The sequence below is a fragment of the Thermothelomyces heterothallicus genome, assembly GCF_042370625.1.
Source record: "Thermothelomyces heterothallicus CBS 202.75 unplaced genomic scaffold P884_scaffold_6, whole genome shotgun sequence".
NCBI lineage: Eukaryota > Fungi > Ascomycota > Sordariomycetes > Sordariales > Chaetomiaceae > Thermothelomyces > Thermothelomyces heterothallicus.
In genome coordinates this window covers 1,438,911-1,461,168 of record NW_027192567.1, presented here as the reverse complement: position 1 = coordinate 1,461,168, position 22,258 = coordinate 1,438,911, and the positions used below count along the sequence as shown (strand labels likewise).

The 22,258-nt window shown below is 58.3% G+C and overlaps 7 protein-coding genes across 7 annotated transcripts; 3 read left to right on the top strand and 4 right to left on the bottom strand.

Moving 5' to 3' along the window:
• P884DRAFT_220654 (glycoside hydrolase family 61 protein) lies at positions 1 to 1,211 on the bottom strand. Its single transcript, XM_069439463.1, has 2 exons — positions 555 to 1,211; positions 1 to 481 (listed from the first exon to the last, which is right to left on the bottom strand). The coding sequence occupies exons 1-2, from the start codon at positions 923 to 925 to the stop codon at positions 112 to 114; spliced, it is 741 nt and encodes a 246-aa protein (XP_069299528.1). The 5' UTR covers positions 926 to 1,211; the 3' UTR covers positions 1 to 111.
• Positions 1,212 to 1,958: 747 nt separating this feature from the next.
• P884DRAFT_220651 (thioredoxin-like [2Fe-2S] ferredoxin-domain-containing protein) lies at positions 1,959 to 3,410 on the top strand. Its single transcript, XM_069439462.1, has 3 exons — positions 1,959 to 2,410; positions 2,527 to 2,817; positions 2,986 to 3,410. The coding sequence occupies exons 1-3, from the start codon at positions 2,279 to 2,281 to the stop codon at positions 3,340 to 3,342; spliced, it is 780 nt and encodes a 259-aa protein (XP_069299527.1). The 5' UTR covers positions 1,959 to 2,278; the 3' UTR covers positions 3,343 to 3,410.
• A 418-nt stretch (positions 3,411 to 3,828) lies between these two features.
• P884DRAFT_268478 (Neutral/alkaline non-lysosomal ceramidase-domain-containing protein) lies at positions 3,829 to 8,955 on the bottom strand (the record flags this gene model as incomplete). The annotated part of the gene is made up of 4 exons (XM_069442203.1): positions 3,829 to 5,617; positions 6,163 to 6,206; position 6,325; positions 6,488 to 8,955. The coding sequence occupies 4 exons, from the start codon at positions 8,953 to 8,955 to the stop codon at positions 3,829 to 3,831; spliced, it is 4,302 nt and encodes a 1,433-aa protein (XP_069299526.1).
• A 1,950-nt stretch (positions 8,956 to 10,905) lies between these two features.
• Positions 10,906 to 12,150, bottom strand: P884DRAFT_196478 (cyclic nucleotide-binding-like protein; the record flags this gene model as incomplete). Its single annotated transcript, XM_069437986.1, has 2 exons — positions 10,906 to 11,607; positions 11,674 to 12,150. The coding sequence occupies 2 exons, from the start codon at positions 12,148 to 12,150 to the stop codon at positions 10,906 to 10,908; spliced, it is 1,179 nt and encodes a 392-aa protein (XP_069299525.1).
• Positions 12,151 to 12,462: 312 nt separating this feature from the next.
• Positions 12,463 to 13,370, bottom strand: P884DRAFT_116381 (uncharacterized protein). Its single transcript, XM_069437115.1, has one exon. It carries the CDS (start codon positions 13,249 to 13,251, stop codon positions 12,709 to 12,711), a length of 543 nt encoding a protein of 180 aa, XP_069299524.1. The 5' UTR covers positions 13,252 to 13,370; the 3' UTR covers positions 12,463 to 12,708.
• A 1,281-nt stretch (positions 13,371 to 14,651) lies between these two features.
• Positions 14,652 to 15,949, top strand: P884DRAFT_298439 (ligand-effect modulator 3 family; the record flags this gene model as incomplete). The annotated part of the gene is made up of 2 exons (XM_069444607.1): positions 14,652 to 14,867; positions 14,948 to 15,949. 2 exons carry the CDS (start codon positions 14,652 to 14,654, stop codon positions 15,947 to 15,949), a joined length of 1,218 nt encoding a protein of 405 aa, XP_069299523.1.
• A 715-nt stretch (positions 15,950 to 16,664) lies between these two features.
• P884DRAFT_240216 (FACT complex subunit-domain-containing protein) lies at positions 16,665 to 20,873 on the top strand. Its single transcript, XM_069440168.1, has 5 exons — positions 16,665 to 17,241; positions 17,300 to 17,384; positions 17,447 to 17,568; positions 17,637 to 19,242; positions 19,323 to 20,873. The coding sequence occupies exons 1-5, from the start codon at positions 17,065 to 17,067 to the stop codon at positions 20,426 to 20,428; spliced, it is 3,096 nt and encodes a 1,031-aa protein (XP_069299522.1). The 5' UTR covers positions 16,665 to 17,064; the 3' UTR covers positions 20,429 to 20,873.
• Positions 20,874 to 22,258: the final 1,385 nt, after the last annotated feature.

Genomic DNA, 22,258 nt, shown 5'->3' with positions numbered 1-22,258 from the left:
CCCCCCCCCCCTTCCCTTCTTTCTTTCCCTTTTTCCTCTTATCTCTCTCTTCAGTTGAATCAAAGCATCACTTAGAACGGTTGGCCTAGAACCTCGCACCACCACCGATGCTCAGCAGGAGATGGGCGCGGGCCCAGGGGCAGTGTACGGCTGGCCGTTGTTGTCGGGCTGGCCGGTGGCGCCGTAGATGTTGATCAGGATACCGGGGTCGCTGGCGCTGTAGGCACCCGGGAAGCTGACAGTCGACGGCGGTGTGAAGGAGCCGCCGCCGGATACGTTGATCTGGGCGCAGGACTGGTAGAACTGAGCCTGGCCCTGAGAGTAGGCCGAGTGCAGAGCGAGGACCTCGACGCGGAGGAGGTAGTTGCCGTCGGCGATGCACTGCGGGAGGTTGAAGTACACCCAGCCGTTGTTATTGATGAGGTTGTCGACACCCCAGGTCTTGGTGCTGGGATTAAAGGTATCCTCCCAAATCTTGAACCTATACGGAGAAGCGAGCTCCGTCAGTCTCGACTTGCCCAACCCGATGTCCCTCGGGCCGCGGGAATACATACCACTTCAGGCCCGTCTTGCTGGCGGTTGCGGCATTGTCAACCTTGGCGAGGTAGGCCATGACGGGGCCCTTGTGCGACTTGGCAATCGGGTTGTCTGGGTCGTTGGGGAACTGGGCACCGCCGATGACATGCTGATACCAGGCACCGATCCTATCGCCGGCCTTGACCTCGATGATAGTGTTCGACGTCGATCCCGACTGGCCGCAGATCATGTCCTGGCTGTTGACATCCTGCACGGGGTTGTTGTTGTTGGGAGCGCGGAGGCCGGTGAGGGAGCCCTGGTCCGCTCCGTTGACGGAGACCTTCTGGAAGATGGCATGCCCCTCGACGGTGAGGGCAGTGGCCAGGACGGAGAAGAGGGAGAGCTTCATGGCGACCTGTGGCTGTGATTATGGGCTGAGACGGGGGGAAGAGAGAGACTCGAGTCGGCCTGGGGGTGGTTGAAAGACCAAACTACCAGGGGGGCACTCGCCCCGGTATTTATACAGCCCGGGAGTGTGGTTACGGGTTGCGGCGCCCGGCAACGAACCCTTGGATCCGGATGATGGCCCGAGATGGCACCGAGCTACTGAAGCACGGGGAGGTTGGCCAAGGCCAGCAGGCAGGGTGACGGCATCCTTGATTCCCGCGCGCCATCGTGAACAAATGAGCGAAGCCGGAAGTCAACTTGCCGACACGGCAGCTTGCGGACCGGTAGTCCAAGAGGGCGGGGCCCCAGGTCTCGAGATGGGGAGCAATATATTCAGATATACTGCGCGGTATATTGAGCTGTGGCCTGCGCCGTGTGGCATGCGCGCGCAACCGTCAATGCCGTCCCATGCCCAGAAAAAACGTCACATTTAGGCAGTATCACGGGCCCCGTCAGGGAACGGGTAATCCGCATCCAAAAACAGACAAAAGCGGAAGCTTTCCTAATTCAGCCGGCTGACGAACGGCTCCCAAGCTTCTCCAACCTTCCCATAGTGGTGGGTTGTGTTGTCGATCTGATGTCCAAGCCTTCATGCAGCGCCGTGCGGCAGCGCTAAGCGTGGGGCGCACGGAAACCTGGGGACCAACGATTGGCGAAAGAGACGTTGAAACCCGGAACTGAAAGCCGTCGATTGACCTTGCAGAGAATCATGTCCCTCAGGATCTGGTCTACAGTAGAAATCGACCGTCATCTTCAAGCAGCGCCGTTTGATGTCGGTTATGCTATTAATCGTCGACGGCGTGCGCCTTGAGACACTCCAGAGTTTGTCGGGTAGGGTGCCGTCGGTGTGCATTACGTCCCGTGGCGGCGGGATGGAGATGCTCGCGGCCTGAACCGAACAGGTTTCGAGTCTGGTGGAGGAGGTACTGTACACTACCTGACCAAGACTACCCTTAGAGGTTTCGTGGTGGCTGGGTCAATGAGGGTTCCAGTTCATGGCAGGTGCCTATATACTGTTGTTCGTACATCTTCCGCGGGAATTATAGCTAGTGGAGCTAGGAATCGATTGTGTGACTGTACGAGATTGGCAAGGTGAAAGAATGAAGTGCAACCTCGGTTTAGAGAATATCGCTGAAAACGAACCCGGCAGTCAGCCAATCAGTCTGCATCTATTGTTCAGAGAGCTGGTGGCCAGTGCTCACTCGAACGAGCGAAAGCTCCGAAACTCGAGAACGACGCAATCAGTCCGGGCCCAGCAATTGCGACGCCGTTAAAACCGATCAACGCTTGCCAATTGCTCGACATAGCCGCAGTCATGGCAAGCAAGCTGACCCCCTTCCTGACGCGGACGGTCGCCCGGACGGCGAGCCGGGTAGCGCGGCCAATGGCGCTGCCGACCCGCGCATTCTCGCTCTCGGCGACGAACAAGAGCGACACCCTCATGGTGGTGAGTGGTCGCGGCCCGCCCGCCGCAGAGGCAGCCCGAGGAGGCATTTCGAGATGGCGAGAGAGCAAGGAACCCAGCTGATGATGCCCGCGGGTCACGTACCGCAAAAATCGCAGCACCGCAACACCCCCGACAACAACCCCGACATCCCCTTCAAGTTCACCGAGCAAAACGAGCGCATCATCGCCGAGATCCTCAAGCGCTACCCGCCGCAGTACAAGAAGGCGGCCGTGATGCCGCTGCTCGACCTGGGCCAGCGCCAGCACGGCTTTACCAGCATCAGCGTCATGAACGAGGTGGCCCGCATCCTCGAGATGCCGCCGATGCGCGTCTATGAGGTGGCCACCTTCTACACCATGTACAACCGCACCCCCGTCGGCAAGTTCCACGTCCAGGCCTGCACAACGGTATGCCCTCTCCCCTTTTTTTGTTCTTTTATTTTTTTCGTCCTTTTTTCCCCTCTTCCTTTTCCCCTCCCTCCCAACTTCCTCCTTACCTACTACCTTCATTCTATCATGTCTCGCCCGGGTCGTAGCCGGGGGCTCGGAGGGCTAACCAAGACGGTTAAATTACAGACGCCGTGCCAGCTGGGCGGGTGCGGCAGCGACGCCATCGTCCAGGCGATCAAGGAGCACCTGGGCATCAAGCAGGGCGAGACGACCAAGGACGGGCTCTTCACCTTCACCGAGGTCGAGTGCCTGGGCGCTTGCGTCAACGCGCCCATGGTGCAGATCAATGACGACTACTACGAGGACCTGACGCCCGAGACCATCAAGTCGCTGCTTACGGCCCTCAAGGAGAGTGTGACGGACGTGAGCAAGGCGCCCAAGCCGGGCCCGCAGAGCGGGAGGAAGACGTGCGAGAACAGCGCGGGCATCACGAGCCTGACGAGCGAGCCCTGGGGGATCGAGAAGACGAGGGACGATTTGTAGACTAACCGAACCATTCTAGGTGGCCGATGGGAGTGGGGAAGGGGTGAGGGGGGGTGATAGACGGATGTACAAAATCAAGAGTCATCTGTGTGTATTGACAAAAAAATAAAGAAAAAGAAGACTCACAACTTTCCGTTGGGTGTGCAGTGATGACATGACGGGGACTTTTGACACGACGGCCCGAATTCAAGACTTATTTAATATCCCGGAGCTAACTCTCTCGGTAGTACACAAAATAAAAGGAAAACAGGTTGCTGTTCCCTGGCGGTGGACGAGACACCGCCCCCCAAACTTCCCGCCCTCAGTTGCATTTCGCATAGCAATTCAAAAGCCCTTCGGCCGCCAACGCCGCGTATCCGTATTAATCAACGTACTTTTCCCACCAAACACGCATCGTCAAGTCATTTAAAAGAGGGGGAGGGGGGGAAAATCCCGAGCCCCAAAAGTCTCTGCTGACCGCGCGCGCGCGAGGAGCTTTTTTTTTTTTTAGTCCAGTCGTAGGATCCAGCCGTCGCCAAGCCGGCGGTTCCGCTCGTCCAGGCCGCCAAACACGACGATGCCGTTCTCCTCGAGCTCGCCCATGGGTGCGGTGGCGACCCAGCCCCTGGGCCCGGGACCGTCAGCCGAGGCGTCGTCCTCGTCTTCGTCGTGCGGGCCCAGCCGGACCCGCGTCCACGTCCCCTCGCCGCTCTTCCTGCCGACGACCGAGAGGGCCGTGTCGGCCACGCTGGCGAGCGACATGTCCTCGGGCGGCACCTGAAAGGCCCATACGTCGTCCCAGAACCGCCCGGCGCCCGCGTGGCCCACGCCCGACGCCTCGCGCTCGCCGAACATCAGCACGAGGTACTCGCGCCCGCCGCCGACCGTGACGGCCTCGAGCCCGGCCACGCTCCTGCCGCCGGGCCAGGGCCGGCGCGCGCCCGTGCCCGCCTCCTCGTCGTCGTAGTCGACGTCCTCCTTGCCGAAGAGCAGGCTCTTCCACCCGCCGCGGGCGCACAGCACCGCCTCGCCGCGGCCGACCTGGTCGTCGAAGACGTCGACGGCCAGCTCCAGGAAGTCGAGCTGGCCGCCCTCCTGCGACGCGCCGTTGAAGCCGCCGAAGCGGTACAGCCGGCCGCGGCTGATGGCCAGGGCGGCGCCGCCGCGGGGGGCGCCCGGGGCGTCGGGCAGCCGCCGCCACACGCGAGAGCGCACGTCGAAGGCCCAGACATCGGAGGCGCGCTCCGTGGGCGCGCCGGGCGCGGACGGCGCCAGACAGCCGCCGTGGATGATGAAGGTGCCGTACCCGTCGTCCTCGCGGTCCGTGGCCCGCTCCGCCAGCACGCCCACCACGGGCCGCTGCGGGGTGCCGAGCGAGCGCTCGGCCTCGGCCGAGGTGCCGAGGGCCCAGTCCCGCCATGCTTCCGCCTTGTTGTTGTTGTTGTTGCTGTGGGGGTGGGCCGGGGGCTTGGCGGAGAAGGCGTCGGGCTTTGGGGTGGCAGCGGCTGAGTGGTAGCTCCGCGGGGCCGGGCGCGGGATGTCCGGGAGGTTGGCGGCGGCTGGCCGGGGGTCGAGGAAGGACCAGAGGTGGGTGCGCGTGTCGAAGACCCAGACGCGGCCGCCTTCGTCCAGCGGGGTCATGTCGGGGCCCCCGCGGCCGCCGAAGAGGAAGATGCGGTGGCCGATCACGGCGGTCGCGTGCCCGACGCGCGGGGGTGGGACGTCCGGGAGGTCGCGGCGCGAAGCGGGAGAGATGATGCTGTCGCCGCTGGCGCCGCCATCGCCGCCCAGACCGGCCTCGGGGGATGGAGTGGTGAGCGGGACTTCCGAGAGCTCCCTGTCGTCGGGGGTCCCGGTCGGGGTCCCGGTCCCGGCCCCGGCCCCGGCCCCCTTGGCCGGCTCTTCTCCGTCCGCGGCCTCGGGCTCGGGCTCTTTCACAATAGGAATGACGGGCTTCTCGGCGCCGGGGCGAGCTGCGGGCTTGGCAGGTTTGGCCTCGATGGCGTAGTAGTCGGCCTGGGCGCCGCTCGAGGGCAGCGTGATGGCATGCATGTCGTTGTCGACCGGGCACCGGGGCTCGACCTCGCCGCCGAAAATGTAGAGTGTGCCGCCGACGATGTCAGCCGAATGGGACGATCGGGGAAGCGGGGGGATCTGGAGTTTCTCCCAAGTCCCCTTCATGGCGCTGCTCCTGCCACGCCCGCCTAGCGAGGGCATGGAAGGTATCGACTGTTCGAGCGAGTGGAACATCTCGGTTATGCGGTGCTTGAGCAGCTTGAACGAGTCCATGATAGGCCTGGCAGCGGGTTCGTTGCAAGTTTTCTAAGCGAGATCAGTGGATTTGCAGACCCTTGATCTTCTTTTTTTTCTTTTTTTTTTTTTTTTTTTTTTTTTTTTTTTTTTTTTTTTTTTTTTGGTTTACGTTGAGAAGAAACGACGAGAGGAGAGGCGGGGAGGAGCTGCTGGAGCCTGTTCCCCTCGGTTCTCTTCCCTTTCCCTCTTTTATGGTATTCGATACACAACTAAGATGAATTTTTTTTTAAAAAAAAACGACAGGTCATGGAAGAAAGGAAGAAACAACGGCTCGAACCGAAGCCGAAAAAGGAATATGTGGCTCAAGTTCCCTGCGCTGCAGTTGGCGATGGATTCGAGCGTGAGCGGGCTGTGTAGAGGAGAGAGGCAGGGCAGCCGGGGCGTTCCGGGAAGCTCTGCCCGTTGCGTCATGGGTGGGGTAGCTCCTTCAAGCTCTGTGCAAATCGAACGAGAACAACATGGAAAACACAGGAATGGAATTCCGTACTGTGCAGGCCCCGGATTGCTTGGGATAGCTACGGTACGTACCATAGGAGCTCCTGGCCGCTCGGATGCATGCGCTGGTCCGTCAGCTTACACAGTAGGTTCATCCAATGCTTTTCATTCGAAAGTACTTCACTAGTCGCTGGTTGCTGCTACTATCCCATTTGCTCAATTGCTCCTCAAAACATCTCAATCTCAGATGCTTACACTAGTCCATGTGTTCATGTGTCCTCATCCAACGTCCTACAGATCCGCTCCTCAGATACGAATAAAGGAAAAAGACCAGAACGCCCGACGAGATATGCGTGTCCTCCCTCTCCTGTACCCAACAAGTGATGCCTCCCCGCCTACAATAATCCAGACGCCTTACAACAGAGTGAACGGTGAACTGACGCCCTCAAACGCCTCGGTGTCTCCTCCCAGATTCTTCGCGTCCCCGTAATACCTAAGCCGATAGACTCCCGGCTCGGCCCAATCCTCGGGCTCCCACGCAATCTCGACCTCGCTGGTCCCGAGGATCTCGCTCGTCCTCCGCCAGTGGAACGTCAGCGCCCAGTCGCCATCGTCCCTGACCCTCTCCCAGACGGACTGACTGCCCTCCCTCGGCAGACTCAACTTCTCCACGGCCGCAAACGTCCCCTCGAGACGCAGGTTGTTCCTCGGGTTAGCGCCCACAAACACGGCGCGCACCGGCGGGTCCCCTCTGCGGTAGACCCGCTCCACGTCCGCCGTCACCTGGCCGAACGACTTGAACATGGGCGCCCTGTCCACCACGACGGGCGAGATGAAGGACAACGACCGCTCCGAGTTGTCCGGCGGGAACAGGCCGACGTCCTCGTGCGACGGGGGCGCCGGCGCGCCATCGCCCAGGTAGTGCAGGAGCGACAGCGTCACGTTGATGTAGGCGGCGAGCGTGTGCGGGCCGTACAGCGTCGAGGCGCCCTCGTACCGCTGGATGGCATACTCCTCCTCGGTCGTGATATAGTGCGTGTAGCTGTTGGCGGGCCCGCCAATGACCACGACGGGGGAGGCGGCGGAGCTGCTGCTAGACTGCCCGCGGGGCTCGTCAGCAAAGAGCTTCGCGGAAGCGTCTCTGACCGCGTCCTTCCACCGCCGGCCGGCCATGGTGGTCGCCTCGCCCGGGCTGACGATGATGACGAGCTGCCCGACACGGAAGGCCTGTACGTCGACGACATTCGGCGTCCAATCGTAGGGTTTGTGTAGCTCGCCCACATCGAGGAGGATGGGCTTGGGGGCATGGCATGCTCGCTGCGCGGGGGTCGCGTCTTTCAGGAGGCGCGAGACGACTTTCCAAACCGGCGACGTTGTGTTTTCATTGCCATTGTGCTGCGTAAAGTCAAACGCTCCCGGGCCGTCCGAGGTTCCGGCTGCGAACGAGTACCCGAGCGCGGCCGGACAGGTGCGGGCCTCGGAGCCGTTGGGGAGAACAAAGGAGAAGCCGGACATGTTGTGGAAGGTGTGGAATGACTTGACGGCGCCGCCTCGCACCGGCGTCGGATCGCGCTGCAGCTTGTCGTAGAGGGCTTTAGCAGGCTCGAACTGCCGCTTCCCAATCTCGAAGCATGAGCTCGCCCCGTTGTCTTGGACCCGGAAGAAGGGGCCCCGCCCATGGCAAGCTTGTGACTTGCCATCGCTGCAAGTGCTGTTCTCGAAGCTGCACATTTGCCCGGAGCCGTCTTCGCACCAGGCGCCGAGGACGTTTGGGCTGGTGTCGCCGACGTTGGCCTGCGAAAAGCCGGCCACGAAGTCTTCGGCTGCCGCAGGGTCCCCTCGGGCGCTCCTCTCAAACAGATAGGCGGCCACTCCCTTGTTGTCGCCCGCGATCAGAGTGTTGTTCCCCAGCAGCGAGGTCCCGTGGGTCGGGAACCAGGTCAGGACGCCAATGTTCTTCCCATCCGAGGCCCGCTGGAACTTGAGCAGGGTTAAGTCCTTCTCGACCGAGCCATCGTCGTCGGCACTCGTGTTGTACTTAGCGCGCTCCCGCTCTGGGTTGGCAAGATAGGCAAACAAGCTGCGGTTGATGTTGGCGCCGTAGACCTTGGTGGTGCCAACGCTCAGGTACCCTGGTTGGAGGCTCTCGTGCGCACGGCGAATCGAGAGCAGGGCGCCGTCGACAATTGCACGGTATCCTTGGTGGTCAAAGCCCTTGCTGGTGATCTGGGGGAGCAAGTAGTTCAGCCACCCGGCGGGCCCCGCATGCGAGTGAGTACCCGTTACGGCAACGTTGTGATGGCTGTAGACGGCGTAAGACGGCCCAAGCTTCTTGAGGCCGTTGATGATGCCGTATCGTATAGCCGTATCCCCCGACTGCGTGTCCAGCACCAAGTAGACAAATCGATCCTCGGGCCTATCGATGCTCCCGACAATGAACGCCCGCGAGTAAAGTCGTTGCCGTAAGCCAGTGCCGACCTGCTTGGGATCTGCGTAGCCCATCAGGTTGACCTCAACCACAGGGCCTGTGATGTCGGCCTTCCCGACTCCAACGAGATATCGGTCCCCGAAAGACGAGGTCGCCTCGTCTTGGTCCGACGCACGCAACAACGGGGTCGTCCATCGAGGCGAAAACGCCCCGTATACCAGGCGAATGAAGATGAGGTGAAGGAGTATCGCAGCGCAATAGTAAAACACTCGGCGATGTCGTTGCCTACTACCGCTGTTTGTCGTGGTGTTCTCCTGTTTTTCTACTTGGAGCTGCTGACTTGGGCGAGTCTCGGGCGGGCCGTTCTTGAATTCGGGTCGCCTGGGAGTGTCGCCCTTTCCCGTCTCCGCTTCTGCGAAGGGTAGCGAAGGCACTGCCTGTTCCGGTTGTTTTCCCATGGCGGAGAGTGGGATTGGCAGTGGCAGAACACTGCGAATGGAGACTAAGGGAATAATAGTTGTTCTAGGTTATATCTAGGCAGACACCTTATCTATGCATTTGATGAGAGGCGAACTACAGGTCACATCATCCATCGATTGCAACCGCCATAAAAGCAGACGTTTGTTAAACCCCCGGCAAGTGCCCGCCTCGGGCACACAGCATGGTTAACGGGTTGAGTCGGGCTTGAACACTGCCACCCAGAGAGAGCGCCTTGGCTGCCGTCATCCGCCTGGAAATTTTCCGATTCGATAGCATCTTTAGCGGGAGGTTTGCCGCCAAAAGGCCACTGCGCGCAAAGTGGAGACTGCGCAGGAGAAGTTCTGCTGCAAGTGGTCAACCGCGTCGCAAACACAGTAATGCGGATAAGTGTATCGCTGTGGGTTGTGACGGGGCCAATGATAGTACCTGAACACATGCATCTGCAATCAAGCCATTGACAACCGACAATTGCTTTCACCCACGTTTAAACTCCCCCGGGGTCGCTGAAATTCCAAACGGAACGATTTGGACCCAGAAGCCATCGAATTCTCGAAATATAAGCGACATCCGAACGAATCAACACCTTCAATTGCACCATGCCCATTACCATCGTCCACGAGTCGCTCCCATGTAAGCCTCTCCTTCCCTTCCACCACTGTTCCCCAAAGCAAGAAGAAAGAAAGAAAGAAAGAAAGAAAGAAAGAACGAAAGAAGAACAGAGACAAAGAGACAAGCATCTCGAGCTAACCGCCCACACAACACAACCAGACATTGATCCAGACCCAACACCCGCCGAACGCGCCGCTGCCGAAGCCCTCATCGCCCGGGAGCGTTCCCTGGTCCCCGACGACCCGCACCACGCCCTCCTCCCGCCGCCCCCGCAGCCGACCGCCTTCCTCACCCCGCTCCTGGCCGGCGAGCTCGAGCGGCTCGCCTCCGCGCCGGACCCGGCCAAGGCCAAGCTGGCCGCGCTCGACCTGAGCCGGTACGAGGCGCCGGAGCCGCCCTCGGAGGAGGAGCTGGCCGCGGCCGAGCCCGGGTCCGGCGGCCCTTCGGCCGTCCTGCGCGCGGCCCTCGCGCGCGCCTACACGTCGCACGCGCACGTCGCCGCCCGCCGCGCCCACCTCGCGCTGCTCGACAGCTACGGCAAGAACGCCTGGCTGGTGGGAAACTACCAGCTCGAGGGCGAGCTCCGCGCGCTCGAGAGGGAGCTGGCCGAGGCCCGCCGCGAGGTCGACCTGGTCACCCTGCGGCGCAAGGAGGCGCAGGACGCCGTCGGCGCCGAGATGGCCTCGCTCGAGGCCGCCTGGAGGACCGGGGTCGGCAGGGTGCTGGAGACGGAGGCTGCCGTCGAGAGGGTCAGGAGGGAGGTTTTGGACCTGAGGAGGCGGTTGGCTGAGGGTGCCTGACGTGGTGAGACCCTTGTCTGGGGACAAAGAATGTGTGTGGCTCTGCCCTAGGTTGCGCGGAATGGAAATCAAGTCTCGGAGATGTTGGAGTCTACTCGAGAAACCTGAGGGAGGGGTAACTCAAAAGGTGGTGGGTTGTTTTTCGTTCTTGTTGGACGGGGGTTTTGGTCGGTCATGTCATGGACAGGAACAAGGGGGATATACAGGGTTTGCATTTTCATGGGCGTGCAAAGCAAATACCTATTGGTTTCGATATGACAGGATAATGGTACCTAGATTGTACCCTGTTTGTGATATTTCTGGTTGGCCATCTGATGGCAATGGGGTCAAGTCTTTGGTGGAAACGAGCCTTGGGAATCCCTTAACGCCTCCCTGGTCCTGATACGATCCTGCACTTCTGCTCCTTCTTTTTTTTTCTTCTTCCCTTTCCTCTTTCGCCGAACATCCGACATGCACCATTCCCACCGCTAACCACCACCACCCTCCCGATCCACGTCCAGACGGCTACCTTCCCTCATTCTAAGAAACCTGTAGCGAATCTACCTCGTCCAATCCCGTCTTGACACCCACGTACTTGGTCCGTCTCATGATGCCCTCGACCGGGCCCAGCAGCCGCTGGAAGGCCGACTTGCCGAGCCGGGCGACCTTGACCTCGGTTTGGCTCACAACACTAGCCGCGCGCGGAGCGTCGTTAAGTAGTGCCAGCTCGCCAAAGAAATCACCCTTCTTGTAGTGCTTGACCGGGGTATCGTTGCCGCTCCTATACGCAACGGCCTCGCCGGACTCGAGCAGGTAGAACGAGTGGCCTGGGTCTCCCTCCTGGATAATGGTATGGCCGGCCGGGAACTTTTGACTCTCGAGAGCGTCGGCGATCTTGGACCGCTCGTATGGGGTTAGAGTCGACAGCAAGGGCACTTCTTCCAGAAAGCCCTCGTACATACGACGGCGCGCAAAGGTCGACTCCATTAGAATCCGGCGGAAGGTCACGCGGTCCAGAGCCCATAGCGTGCACTGCGGTTCCGCCGAAATGACCGTCGCGGCCCGGGGTGCGTTGTACATCAGCGCGAGCTCGCCAAACGACCCCCCGGCCTCGATCGTGCCGACCTTCTGCCCCATACCGTCAGGGCCAGGTTGCAACGAGCCACTGTTGTTGACGTAGACGTCAAAGGTACCCTTCTCAACCACGTAGAAGAAGTCCCCGGCATCGCCTTGCGTGATAACCTAGTCGAAAGTTAGACAGGTTCTCGGGAGGGCCCGCCGTTGTCAAATTCGCTCAAGCGTTCTCACCTTGATCCCTTTGGTGGGAATCGGCTTCTCTACCAAGGCCCCAAGGACCTGGGCACTCTGCTCATCATCGAGGTGGCTGAAGAGGAAGTTGCCGCTGATGGCCTTTTTCAAACGGTCCAATTGCTCCGGCGTCTTGGCATGTACAGGGGGCGACCAGTTGTCGTAGCTATCGCCAACCGGTTTCAGAGACTCTGCCGACACCGACGTACGCCGGCCAAAGTTATATTGAGCCGGATAGCCCTCCGCACTCGGCGGGCCTCTGATGCTAGATTGCTGGGAATCAGAAGTGGAATCTCCCCCAAACGGTCCCCTGAATGAGTTGCCTGCCGACTGGCCAAAGTTTGGCGTTGTCGGCGAAGTGACGTTGTCGTTCTCGTCTTCCTCGGCTACCCTTTGCATAGCGCCTGTGTCAGGTCTGGACGATCCGAACGGGTTCGAATTTGTCCCAAATGGACTGGTGAAGCCTGCGGCCGACATGTCGATGAATTTCTCCAGGAAATTGGATGCCCGGGTCGTGCTCCTGTCGAATACGTCACAGTTGTTGTAGTTGATCGTGTCGGAACAGGATGCGGCAAACAACAACCATATGTGCTCGCTGGCTCCTGGAGAAATCGTTGGGTCTTTGAACCGAGTGGCTGGCAAGATGTTCCTGGACCCTGTGTAGAAGATGGAGTTAGACGCGCGGTTTGACACAAGCTGGACGTTCATAAGGGGGATTAGACCAGGAAGAGGTGCAAGCAATCAAAACAGTAAGACTTGCAGAACTGGCAGGCCTATGGTTTGTCGAATAACTGCCTTTCTTGCAACGGATTTCAGACCAGTTACTGACAGCTGAAACCCAAGTATCGTTCTCTGAACGGCTCTGGCGCTGTCACGTCTACCCAGGACCGCAACACCAAACAGGGAATTGGGACAGGCCGAGCATGAGCTTGATCAAGGCTTACTTTGTGTTGCCGCCTTGCGGGCTGCGTGGGCAGACAAAGACGCAAGGCTGATCTGGTTAATGTGTTGTTCCCGCAAGTATCGGGCAAAGCCTCAGAAAGTGTCGAGAGATATCGCAAGAGCGGGAGCTGCGAGAAAGGAGGATGGACCAGCCAAATGGCAGCAGCGACACGGGCAATTCGTGCTTGATGGAGCCCAGCAGCGGGCCAGACTGGCGGAAATGAAGCTGGGATGGCTGATTCGCAGATGGGGAGCGGTGTGGGCGATTAACAAAGGCTGGTCCAGACAAGACCGACAGTTTGCGAGATGAATTGCGAGATTAGGCCGATACTGTGCTCCAGTCCCGTTCTGCTTGGGAGGCGCAAGGAGATCGGCGACACCGACGGCCGGGAAATAATGACTAGGCACTCCCGCCGATCGACGATGATGGCACGACAGCGGGGGAGATGGGCATGCAGGGAAACGGGCAGCAAGATGATGATTGGGGGACCTTGCGAGAAGGCGAAGGTTTGGAGATGGAGGCGGGGAGATGGGAGCATGAAGCTTAAGGTAAGGGAGGTTCCAGTCAATGAGTGGGGTGCTTCCCGCCCGACAGTATCTCTGCCCGGCGCACGTTCCTTGAACTGAATGCATCATCACTGGTTAACTAACGTGCAGCTGATCAAAAGGCTGCACTGGAGCATCAAATCCGAAATTCAGGAGGTAAACATCATTTTCCTCTTCTCCCAGGAACCTCACTCATCGCCTGCGCGATCACTGCAGCCCGATATTCCCCTCGATCCCAACCCTTTATTGTGCTGCTTCCGCACCTTGCCCTCCTTATCGCATGATGAAATGCAAGCCAGCCAAACGGGATCCGGCCTCATCATGGGGGTGAGCTACTTGACACTGTGGTCGAGCATCCAGCTTCCCCTCCTTCAGTGGACCCCATCCCCCTCCAAGACCAGGCCGTGCCTAGTAACTCTCCACAGTTTGTCGCTCGGCATGACCGCTCATTTGCGTCGAACGCTTCTAGAAGACGCACGGACTCGGGAGTGGCCCGGCCGCCCTAACTCTACTTATCCGGATGCGGTGTCATGCACACCACCCGATCCAAGAAGCAAAGGCGATTGTGGGGTGCTCTTGGTTGGTTTCCGTTGCTTTTTGCTGACGTACTGTCGCTTGCTTCAATAACCTTCTCTGGCGGCTTCTTTTGCAGATCTGCCGCTCCGCTGGTAGTCGAGGTGGCGGTGGCAGAACTTGGCCGAGTTATTATAGTATAGGTACGCATTGTGTTAATACTACTACTAAGCAGTGCACCCAAACCCGCTTTTGTTAATGTCCTGCGTGAGCTACTAGTTTGCTACAACTACCCACTCCCGAGTTCAGATCGCATTGGATCTCGCAACCGGTTGGAACATATCACCAGCAGGCGGCTGCTCAGTGCGTCAACCGAACTGCTGCAGCAGCCGATGTCAATGGCCTATCGTCTCCTCTGTGGCCCTAAAGAGTACTGGGGTACACACTTACAACTGCGTGCCAAGTAATTAACATAGTCGTTTTGGGAATTGTGCTAGGTTAACACGCATTTCCTATTGTGTTGGTAAGAAACGAAAGAAGCACTTGGCGTCGGCGGCAGGCGGAGTAGCGAGTTATTAGTCTCGCTGGGTCCTGCTGCTTTCCTGCACAGTGTACATACACTACGCGTTTCTTTTCCAGCCTAGAACGTGCAGCCATTTACTCGCAGATGGCAAACTGGTGTACGGATTACAGGATTACTTGCACTATGACGGAGTACAAGTTACGGACCCGTACAATCACCATGTAGTTATTATATATTACACGTGCGACAGCTCGTGACCGTCACCAACACGAAAACGCAGTGCCACAACCTGCGGCCATGCCACAGCCCCTTTGCCAAGCGATGCACGGGCCCACAGTACGTCGCCAGGCCGAAGGCTCCGTGTCTTTTGAAACGTTCCCATTCAACAACTACCATCTTGACATCCCGGGACCCTGGGACCGACCGCCATACCCGACGACCAGAATAGCCCGCCATGGCGTTCCGACGTCGCCGTGGCGCCAATGACGCTGGCGACGCCGCTTCAGAAAACGATGGGCACAAGAATCGCCCGCCCAACACCGCCTTCCGCCAGCAGCGCATGCGTGCCTGGCAGTGCGTGCTGACGCCTAAACTCATCGTCACCATTTTCTCCATCCTGGCTGCCATCTACCTCGGGTTCGGCGCTTGGTTGACATATCTGGCATATACAGTGCGTGCGGCCCCTTCTTGCCTTCTTGTTCCTGGGCGCTGCTTGCCAGCGGATGCTGACCGTCGCTTGACTGCCTCCAGGTCCGCGATATTCGAATCGACTATACCAACTGTCAAAAAGAGGCCACCAGTAAATTCGAGCCGATGCCTTCAAAGTACATATCAGCGCACTTCTCAAAAACGGACAGCAGCTACAACCCTTACGAAGCCGAGTGGATGAAGGAAACCATGGTGGTTCAAGGCAAAGGCTTCACAGACCCGCGCGACTACTGCCGCATCAGATTCAACATTCCCGAGGAGCTGCAGCCCACCATCAGCTTCTTCTACAACCTGGAGAACTTCTACCAGAACCATCGCCGCTACGTCAACTCGTTCAACGCGAAGCAGCTGCTCGGCGACGCCGTTGACGGCCGCACCATCAACGATTCGACCTGCGACCCCATCACCTCGGATTGGCGGGGCACCGGCAAGATCGTTTACCCATGCGGCCTCGTGGCCAACTCGCTGTTCAATGACACCTTTTCCAGCCCCGTCCTGCTGACGGTGCCGGGTTCGAACGCGGCAAATGAGACATACAACATGACGACTAAGGGGATCGCCTGGAGTGGCATGAAGGACCTCTACGGCATGACCAAGTACAGCTACGACCAGATTGTACCCCCGCCGAACTGGGAGAGGCGGTACAAGAACGGTTATACTGACGAGAATCCCCCGCCGGATCTGAGGGAGGATGAGGCGTTCCAGAACTGGATGATGCTGGCCGCGACGCCCAATTTCTACAAGCTCTACCAGAGGAACGACAACGACCCCATGAAGGCGGGTCAGTACCACATCGACATTGAGGACAACTTTGACACGACCGTGTATAATGGTCGCAAGGCGTTCGTCATCACCACCCTCTCCACCATGGGTTCGCGCAACATCTGGCCCGGAATCATCTTTTTGATTGTGGGCGGCATCTGCTTGATCCTCGATGTCTACTTCATCCTCTCCTTCTTCTTGTGGAAGCCCCGCAAGCTGGGAGATCCGTCGTACCTTTCGTGGAATCAGCCCTCCACATCCCACGGACATGCGGCCTCGTGAATTGCCGTGGATCACTAAGGGAGGGGAACGGGCAGACGGAAGGTTGCTGAATGGTAGGGAGTTGCTCGCTTATTCTGTCTACTAGAGTTGGTTGGGATGCGGGATTATATGGCGCAAAGGGTGGCAAACAGTGTCTTTTTTTGTCTTTGTCCTTTTCGTTTCCCTTGTCGTCGTTGTGTCTTGTCTTTTTTACATGTCTCGCCTCGTCTCTGAGAGAGGAGTGTCGGTTGCCATTGCCTTGCGTTGTATACATACAGATCCATGTCTGCGTTGGGACCATGCGGCATTGGGCGCCTGGAGATAGGTAGTCTCGTCAGCGACGCCGTACTTATTCTTCCCCCCTCTTGTCCGCCCTGTATTTCGGGTGATTAAGCAGTGCGGTTCGGCATCTTCGCCTGGGCCGTCCTATGTACGTCGCAATACGATGCAGATGAGAAGCGACAACATGAGTGCTCAGCCATGATTACAATTAGTAACGGATGCGGTAGGTATGCATTCCCGCGTTTGTGAATTGAAGCCATGTTGCAATCCTTCCATTCCATTCTTTGTTCTCTTCCTGTATGTTCCCACCGCACGAGTTGCTCCGTCGCAATGCCCCAAGTGCCCCAAAAGTGTCCCAATTTGTCTAAGGGCCAATTCGAACCAAGCGTCTTAACTCTCTACATCCCTCGACTTCGACCATCAATGATAAAAAAGGTCTCGGCGAATGAATTCTGCCTATAGACTTCTAGTTTCTCAATATCACGCAAAATTTCTGTTTCCCCTTCGGCCCTCTTCTCGCACGGCAAGAAGCCCCTCGAGGTTTCCTTGCACACGTCGATTCGACCATACTGCCTCAGGCCAGTTTTCAAGACCACACTTAGGCACCAGCCCCACCGAAACGCGCCAGGGCGACTCGTGACGTGAGGGAACGCGACCCCGGAATTTTTCTGGCGTTGGCCACCGCCCTGTGGCTAGCCCTCCCTGCGACCTGCTGGGAAGCTCCATCCATCGCGGGTATTCGCTGCCGTATCCTTTCCCGCCAAAAGGGCAACACTTTCCCCTACCTTCATCACACCCGCTGTCGGGGATAGTTCTGCCATCGTCAATCGCCGCGATTCCTGCAATCGCCCGCCATGGCGGACATCAAAATCGACAGCAAGACCTTCCAGGAGCGCCTGTCGCACTTCATCACCGCATGGAAGTCCGACAAGCGGTCCGGCGACGCGCTCTTCGCCGGCGTCTCCTCCATCGTCATCTTGATGGGCAAGGTTGACGAGGAGCCCGAGTATCACAAGAACAACGCCATGCACGTATGACGAGTCCCCGGCGCGACGAAATCCGCATTTGCAAGGCTGACGAAGTTTGCAGTTTTGGCTGCTTGGCTACGAGTTCCCCACGACGCTGATGCTCTTCACTCTCGACACCTTGTACATCCTCACGACCCAGAAGAAAGGTTTGCGTTTTGCCGATCGCACCTCCTGATGGCCGTTGGACGGTGCTGACAATGCTTCGCAGCCAAGTATCTCGACCAGATCAAGGGCGGCCGGTTCCCGGTCGAAGTTCTCGTGCGAGGCAAAGATGCCGCCGAGAACGAGAAGCTCTTCACCACAATCACAGATGCGATCAAGGCAGCAGGCGTACGTTGTGACTCACCTCGTTCTCCCGGCCGATGGCGCGACGCGAGCTGACAACAGCGTCATTACAGAAAAAGGTCGGGGTGCTCACAAAGGACACCTCTAAAGGCCCGTTCGTCGACGAGTGGAAGAAGGCGTTCACCGAGAACTGCAAGGATATCGAGCAGGTCGATGTCGCCCAGGCTCTATCCGCTGGTGCCTTTTCGGTCAAGGACGAGACAGAACTGCGCGCCATGCGGACCTCGTCCAAGGCCTGCGTCGCCCTCCTGACTCCCTACTTCCTCGACGAGATGTCGAGCATCCTCGACCAGGACAAGAAGATCAAGCACAGCGCGCTCGCCGACAAGGTCTTCGGCAAGATCGAGGACACCAACTTCTGGAAGACGGTCGAGCTTCCCAATCGCCAGAAGATGCCCGCAGACTTCGACCCCGAGCAGCTCGACTGGATCCTGGGGCCGATGGTGCAGAGCGGCGGCAAGTTTGACCTCAAGTGGCAAACTGATTCGGATGACCAACCGCTCCACCCGGGCGTCATCATCGCGGCCATGGGCCTCAGATACAAGTCGTATTGCTCTCAGATTGCCCGGACGTTCATGGTTGACCCCAACAAGTCCCAGGAGAGCAACTACAGGTTCTTGCTCGCGGTCCACAACCTCATCCTGAAGGAGATACGGGACGGTGTCGTCGTCAAAGACGTCTACAACAAGGCTTACAACCTGATCAAGTCCAAGAAACCCGAGCTCGAGAAGCATTTCCTGAAGAACGTCGGCTACGGCATCGGTCTGGAGAACAAGGACCCCACCCTCGTTCTCAACGGCAAGAACACCCGGACTCTGCGCGACGGCATGACGCTCTGCATCACCACCGGGTTCAGCGACATCCAAAACCCCGATCCCCAGGACAAGAACAGCAAGGTTTATTCCCTCGTCCTCACCGACACGATCCGCGTGACGCAGAAAGAAGTGGTTGTGTTTACGGGCGAGGCGCCGACTGACGCGGACGCCACGTCTTTCTTCTTCAAGGACGAAGAGGAAACCCAGCCGACGCCAAAGAAGGAGAAGAAAGATCCGCGGGTGGGTGCCGTTGCGACCAAGAACATAACCAGCACACGGCTGCGCTCGGAACGGAACACGGCACCCGACGAGGATGCCGAAAAGAGGCGGCGCGCACACCAAAAGGAGCTCGCCGCCAAGAAGCAAAAGGAGGGCCTGATCAAGTACGCCGACGCTACCGCCGGCAAGAACGGCGTCGAGGTCAAGAAGTTCAAGCGCTTCGAGTCGTACAAGCGTGACAATCAGTTCCCGCCCAAGGTTCGGGATATGGGTATCGTCATTGACCAGAAGAACGCAACCATCGTGCTTCCCGTCATGGGGCGGCCTGTTCCCTTCCACATCAACACGATCAAGAACGCCAGCAAGAGTGACGAGGGTGACTGGTCGTTCCTGCGCATTAACTTTCTCTCTCCCGGCCAGGGCGTCGGCCGCAAGGACGAGCAACCCTTCGAGGACGCATCAGCCCACTTCGTCAGGAGTCTGACTTTCCGGTCGACTGACAGCGATCGGTATGAGGATATTGCAAACCAGATTTCGAACCTTAAGCGCGAGGCGGTCAAGAAGGAGCAGGAGAAAAAAGACATGGAGGATGTCGTAGAACAAGACAAGCTGATCGAGATTCGGAGTAAGCAACACCGCTTTGCTTCTTTTTTTCTTTTTTTCCCCTTCTTTCCTCTCTGGTACGCGGTACTGACATGCAAGCAGATCGACGCCCGGCTGTGCTGGACAATGTGTTCATTCGGCCGGCCATGGAAGGCAAGCGGGTGCCAGGCAAGGTCGAGATCCACCAGAACGGCATCCGGTACCAATCGCCTCTGAGCACGACTCAGCGGGTCGATGTCCTCTTTTCCAACGTCCGACACCTCTTCTTCCAGCCGTGCCAGAACGAGCTGATTGTCATCATCCACCTCCACCTCAAGGACCCCATCCTCTTTGGCAAGAAGAAGACCAAGGATGTCCAGTTCTACAGGGAGGCGACCGACATTCAGTTCGACGAGACTGGCAACCGGAAGCGCAAGTACCGGTACGGGGACGAGGACGAATTTGAGGCGGAGCAGGAAGAGCGCCGCCGCCGTGCGGAGCTCGACCGCCTGTTCAAGAGCTTTGCCGAGAAGATTGCCGAAGCGGGCCGGAACGAAGGCATCGAGGTGGATATGCCGCTCCGTGATCTCGGCTTCAACGGCGTGCCGAACCGGAGCAACGTCTACATCCAACCGACGACCGAGTGCCTGATCCAGATCACCGAGCCGCCCTTCTTGGTGATCACGCTGGAGGACATTGAGATCGCCCACCTGGAGCGCGTGCAGTTTGGGCTCAAGAACTTTGATCTCGTCTTTGTGTTCAAGGACTTCAGCCGCCCGCCGGCGCACATCAACACGATCCCGGTCGAGTCGCTCGAGGACGTGAAGGAGTTCCTCGACTCGTCCGACATCGCCTACTCGGAGGGTCCGCTCAACCTCAACTGGTCCGTCATCATGAAGACGGTCACGGCCAACCCGCACCAGTTCTTCCTCGACGGCGGCTGGGGTTTCCTGCAGAACGACTCGGACGACTCGGACGGGTCGGAGGAGGAGGAGGAGGAGAGCGCGTTCGAGATCAGCGAGAGCGAGCTCGCGGAGGCGTCCGAGTCGAGCGAGGAGGACTCGGACTACGACTCGAACGCGTCGGACGATGCCAGCGACGACGCGGAGGTGAGCGAGGAGGAGGAAGGCGAGGACTGGGACGAACTGGAGCGGAAGGCCAAAAAGAGGGACCGCGAGAGCGGGCTGGACGACGAAGACCGCGGGAGCAAGAAGCAGCGGAAGAGATAAATCCGTCTCTTGCTGATGGAGAAGTGGGATGGGAATTTGTGGGGCGGTGGGATATCCCGGGGTTTGGGATGCCATTCAGTCGCTTCCTTGAGTCTATGCTTCTTGGGTTGGGCCGGTCGGTACTGGGAGTCACTTCTCTGTTTTATTTTTCCTATTGCTGGTTAAGGTGTGTACATCTACAGAATTCAACCGGGTCTGTTTTGCTGCTATTCATTTAAACCAAGGTTGTTCGTCTCGTCTCGGGCCGCGCGAGTAACGGGGAACTGACAACAAGAGTACATGGTTCGTACGGGGAAGTGTGGATGGATTTTCACCCCTAGCTCGCCCTGTATTTCTTTGGGGTGACCTCCCAAATATGCATTTTCCTTTGATTTGGAGTCATGAGGCCCGCGTCTGAGAGACAACTCGCACAGCTAGCTCTGCGCAGATTGGGATTTTTTTTTTTTCGGATCGAACCCCTCAGTCATGGCACGACCGGTATTTGCAGGTCTCATTTGGGGTTCTAGACGTAACCGGGGCGCGCGTGCTCGCGGGCAAGCTGCTGGAATGCGACGAGTTGTCGACAGTAGCTTTCACGGGTGATGCTTCTCCGGGCAGGTAGGCATGTGACAAACATCGCGCTCGTCGAGTAGGGGCAGAGATTCGCCTCTCTACTCGTCGCCTCACGGCTCTCACGACGGCGACGGCGATTTGATCCCTTTTGGAGCAACGATGGATGAAACAACGCAACAAACGACAGGTCAACATCACTCCTTACATCGGCAGCATTCTCTTGCTAGTCTCCTCTTTCTCCCGAGCCTCGGGCTCGTCACGAGGTCCCTTTTTTTTCTCTCTCTCTCTCTCTTTCTTCCCTACGACGTGTGAGCGGCACCAGCACAGCACAGCACACACACACACAACTATCTATCATCGAAGGCTGAGAAACGAAAGGGTGAGGGTGAGAGAGACAATAACAAAAACAAACAAGACAACGGGGGGTCAGCAGCGCGCTCCAGCTGGCTGACCGCGACTGGCGGGTTCGGAAACGAGGGAGGGAGGGACACATCAACCGGGTAAACACCCTTAACCTCCCCTCCTCCCCGCCCTTTGACCAGAGCAGCTGAGAAGATATCTACCGGTTTATGAGCAGACCATTCATTCCCAGGCTTTCACTCCAGTCACGAGGGGAGGCTTTTTTGTTTTGGGGGGGGGGGGGGGGGTTGCCGCGTCGTTGGCGCTGAGACTCCCATTCAAAGAAGCCAACTGGCGAGCGCCAGCCGTTCCACAACATGGGCAAGCTGACCCCCATCGAAATCGTATGACTTGCCGCTTCCTGTGGCGTCACCGGCGTGGAGAGAGAACGGGGGGAAGGGATCATGTTGGGGAACGGCGAACCCATTCCTGCGCCAAAAAAATGGGGGATCAAAAAGAAAGTACGGATTAACTAACTAACTACAGAGAGAAAGCAAAGAAGAGGGAACGCAAGTCGCACGGTGCGCCATCGGGACAACCCGTCCCCCCTTAGTTTGTAGTTTCGTATGCACGGATGTACACTAGTTATTCCGTAGAGAAAGCAGTTAACGTTAGTGGAGTGTGTAGTACTGTTTATGTATGTACAGTACACTATGTGTAAGCCCCCGACCACATTGTCTCACTCGTCTCTCGTCTCTCGTCTCTCGTCTCTCATTTCTCATCTCTCATCTCTCTCCCCAAGCCCCTGACACGATCGAGCCCACCTCCACATTCGTCTACGCTACACTCGTTGGTGAAGTTTTGTCGTTCCCTTCCCTCGGGTACGAGAGAGGTTGTGCTTGTTGTGGGCGGAGGCAAAGAAAGCAAGCAATGCTAGCA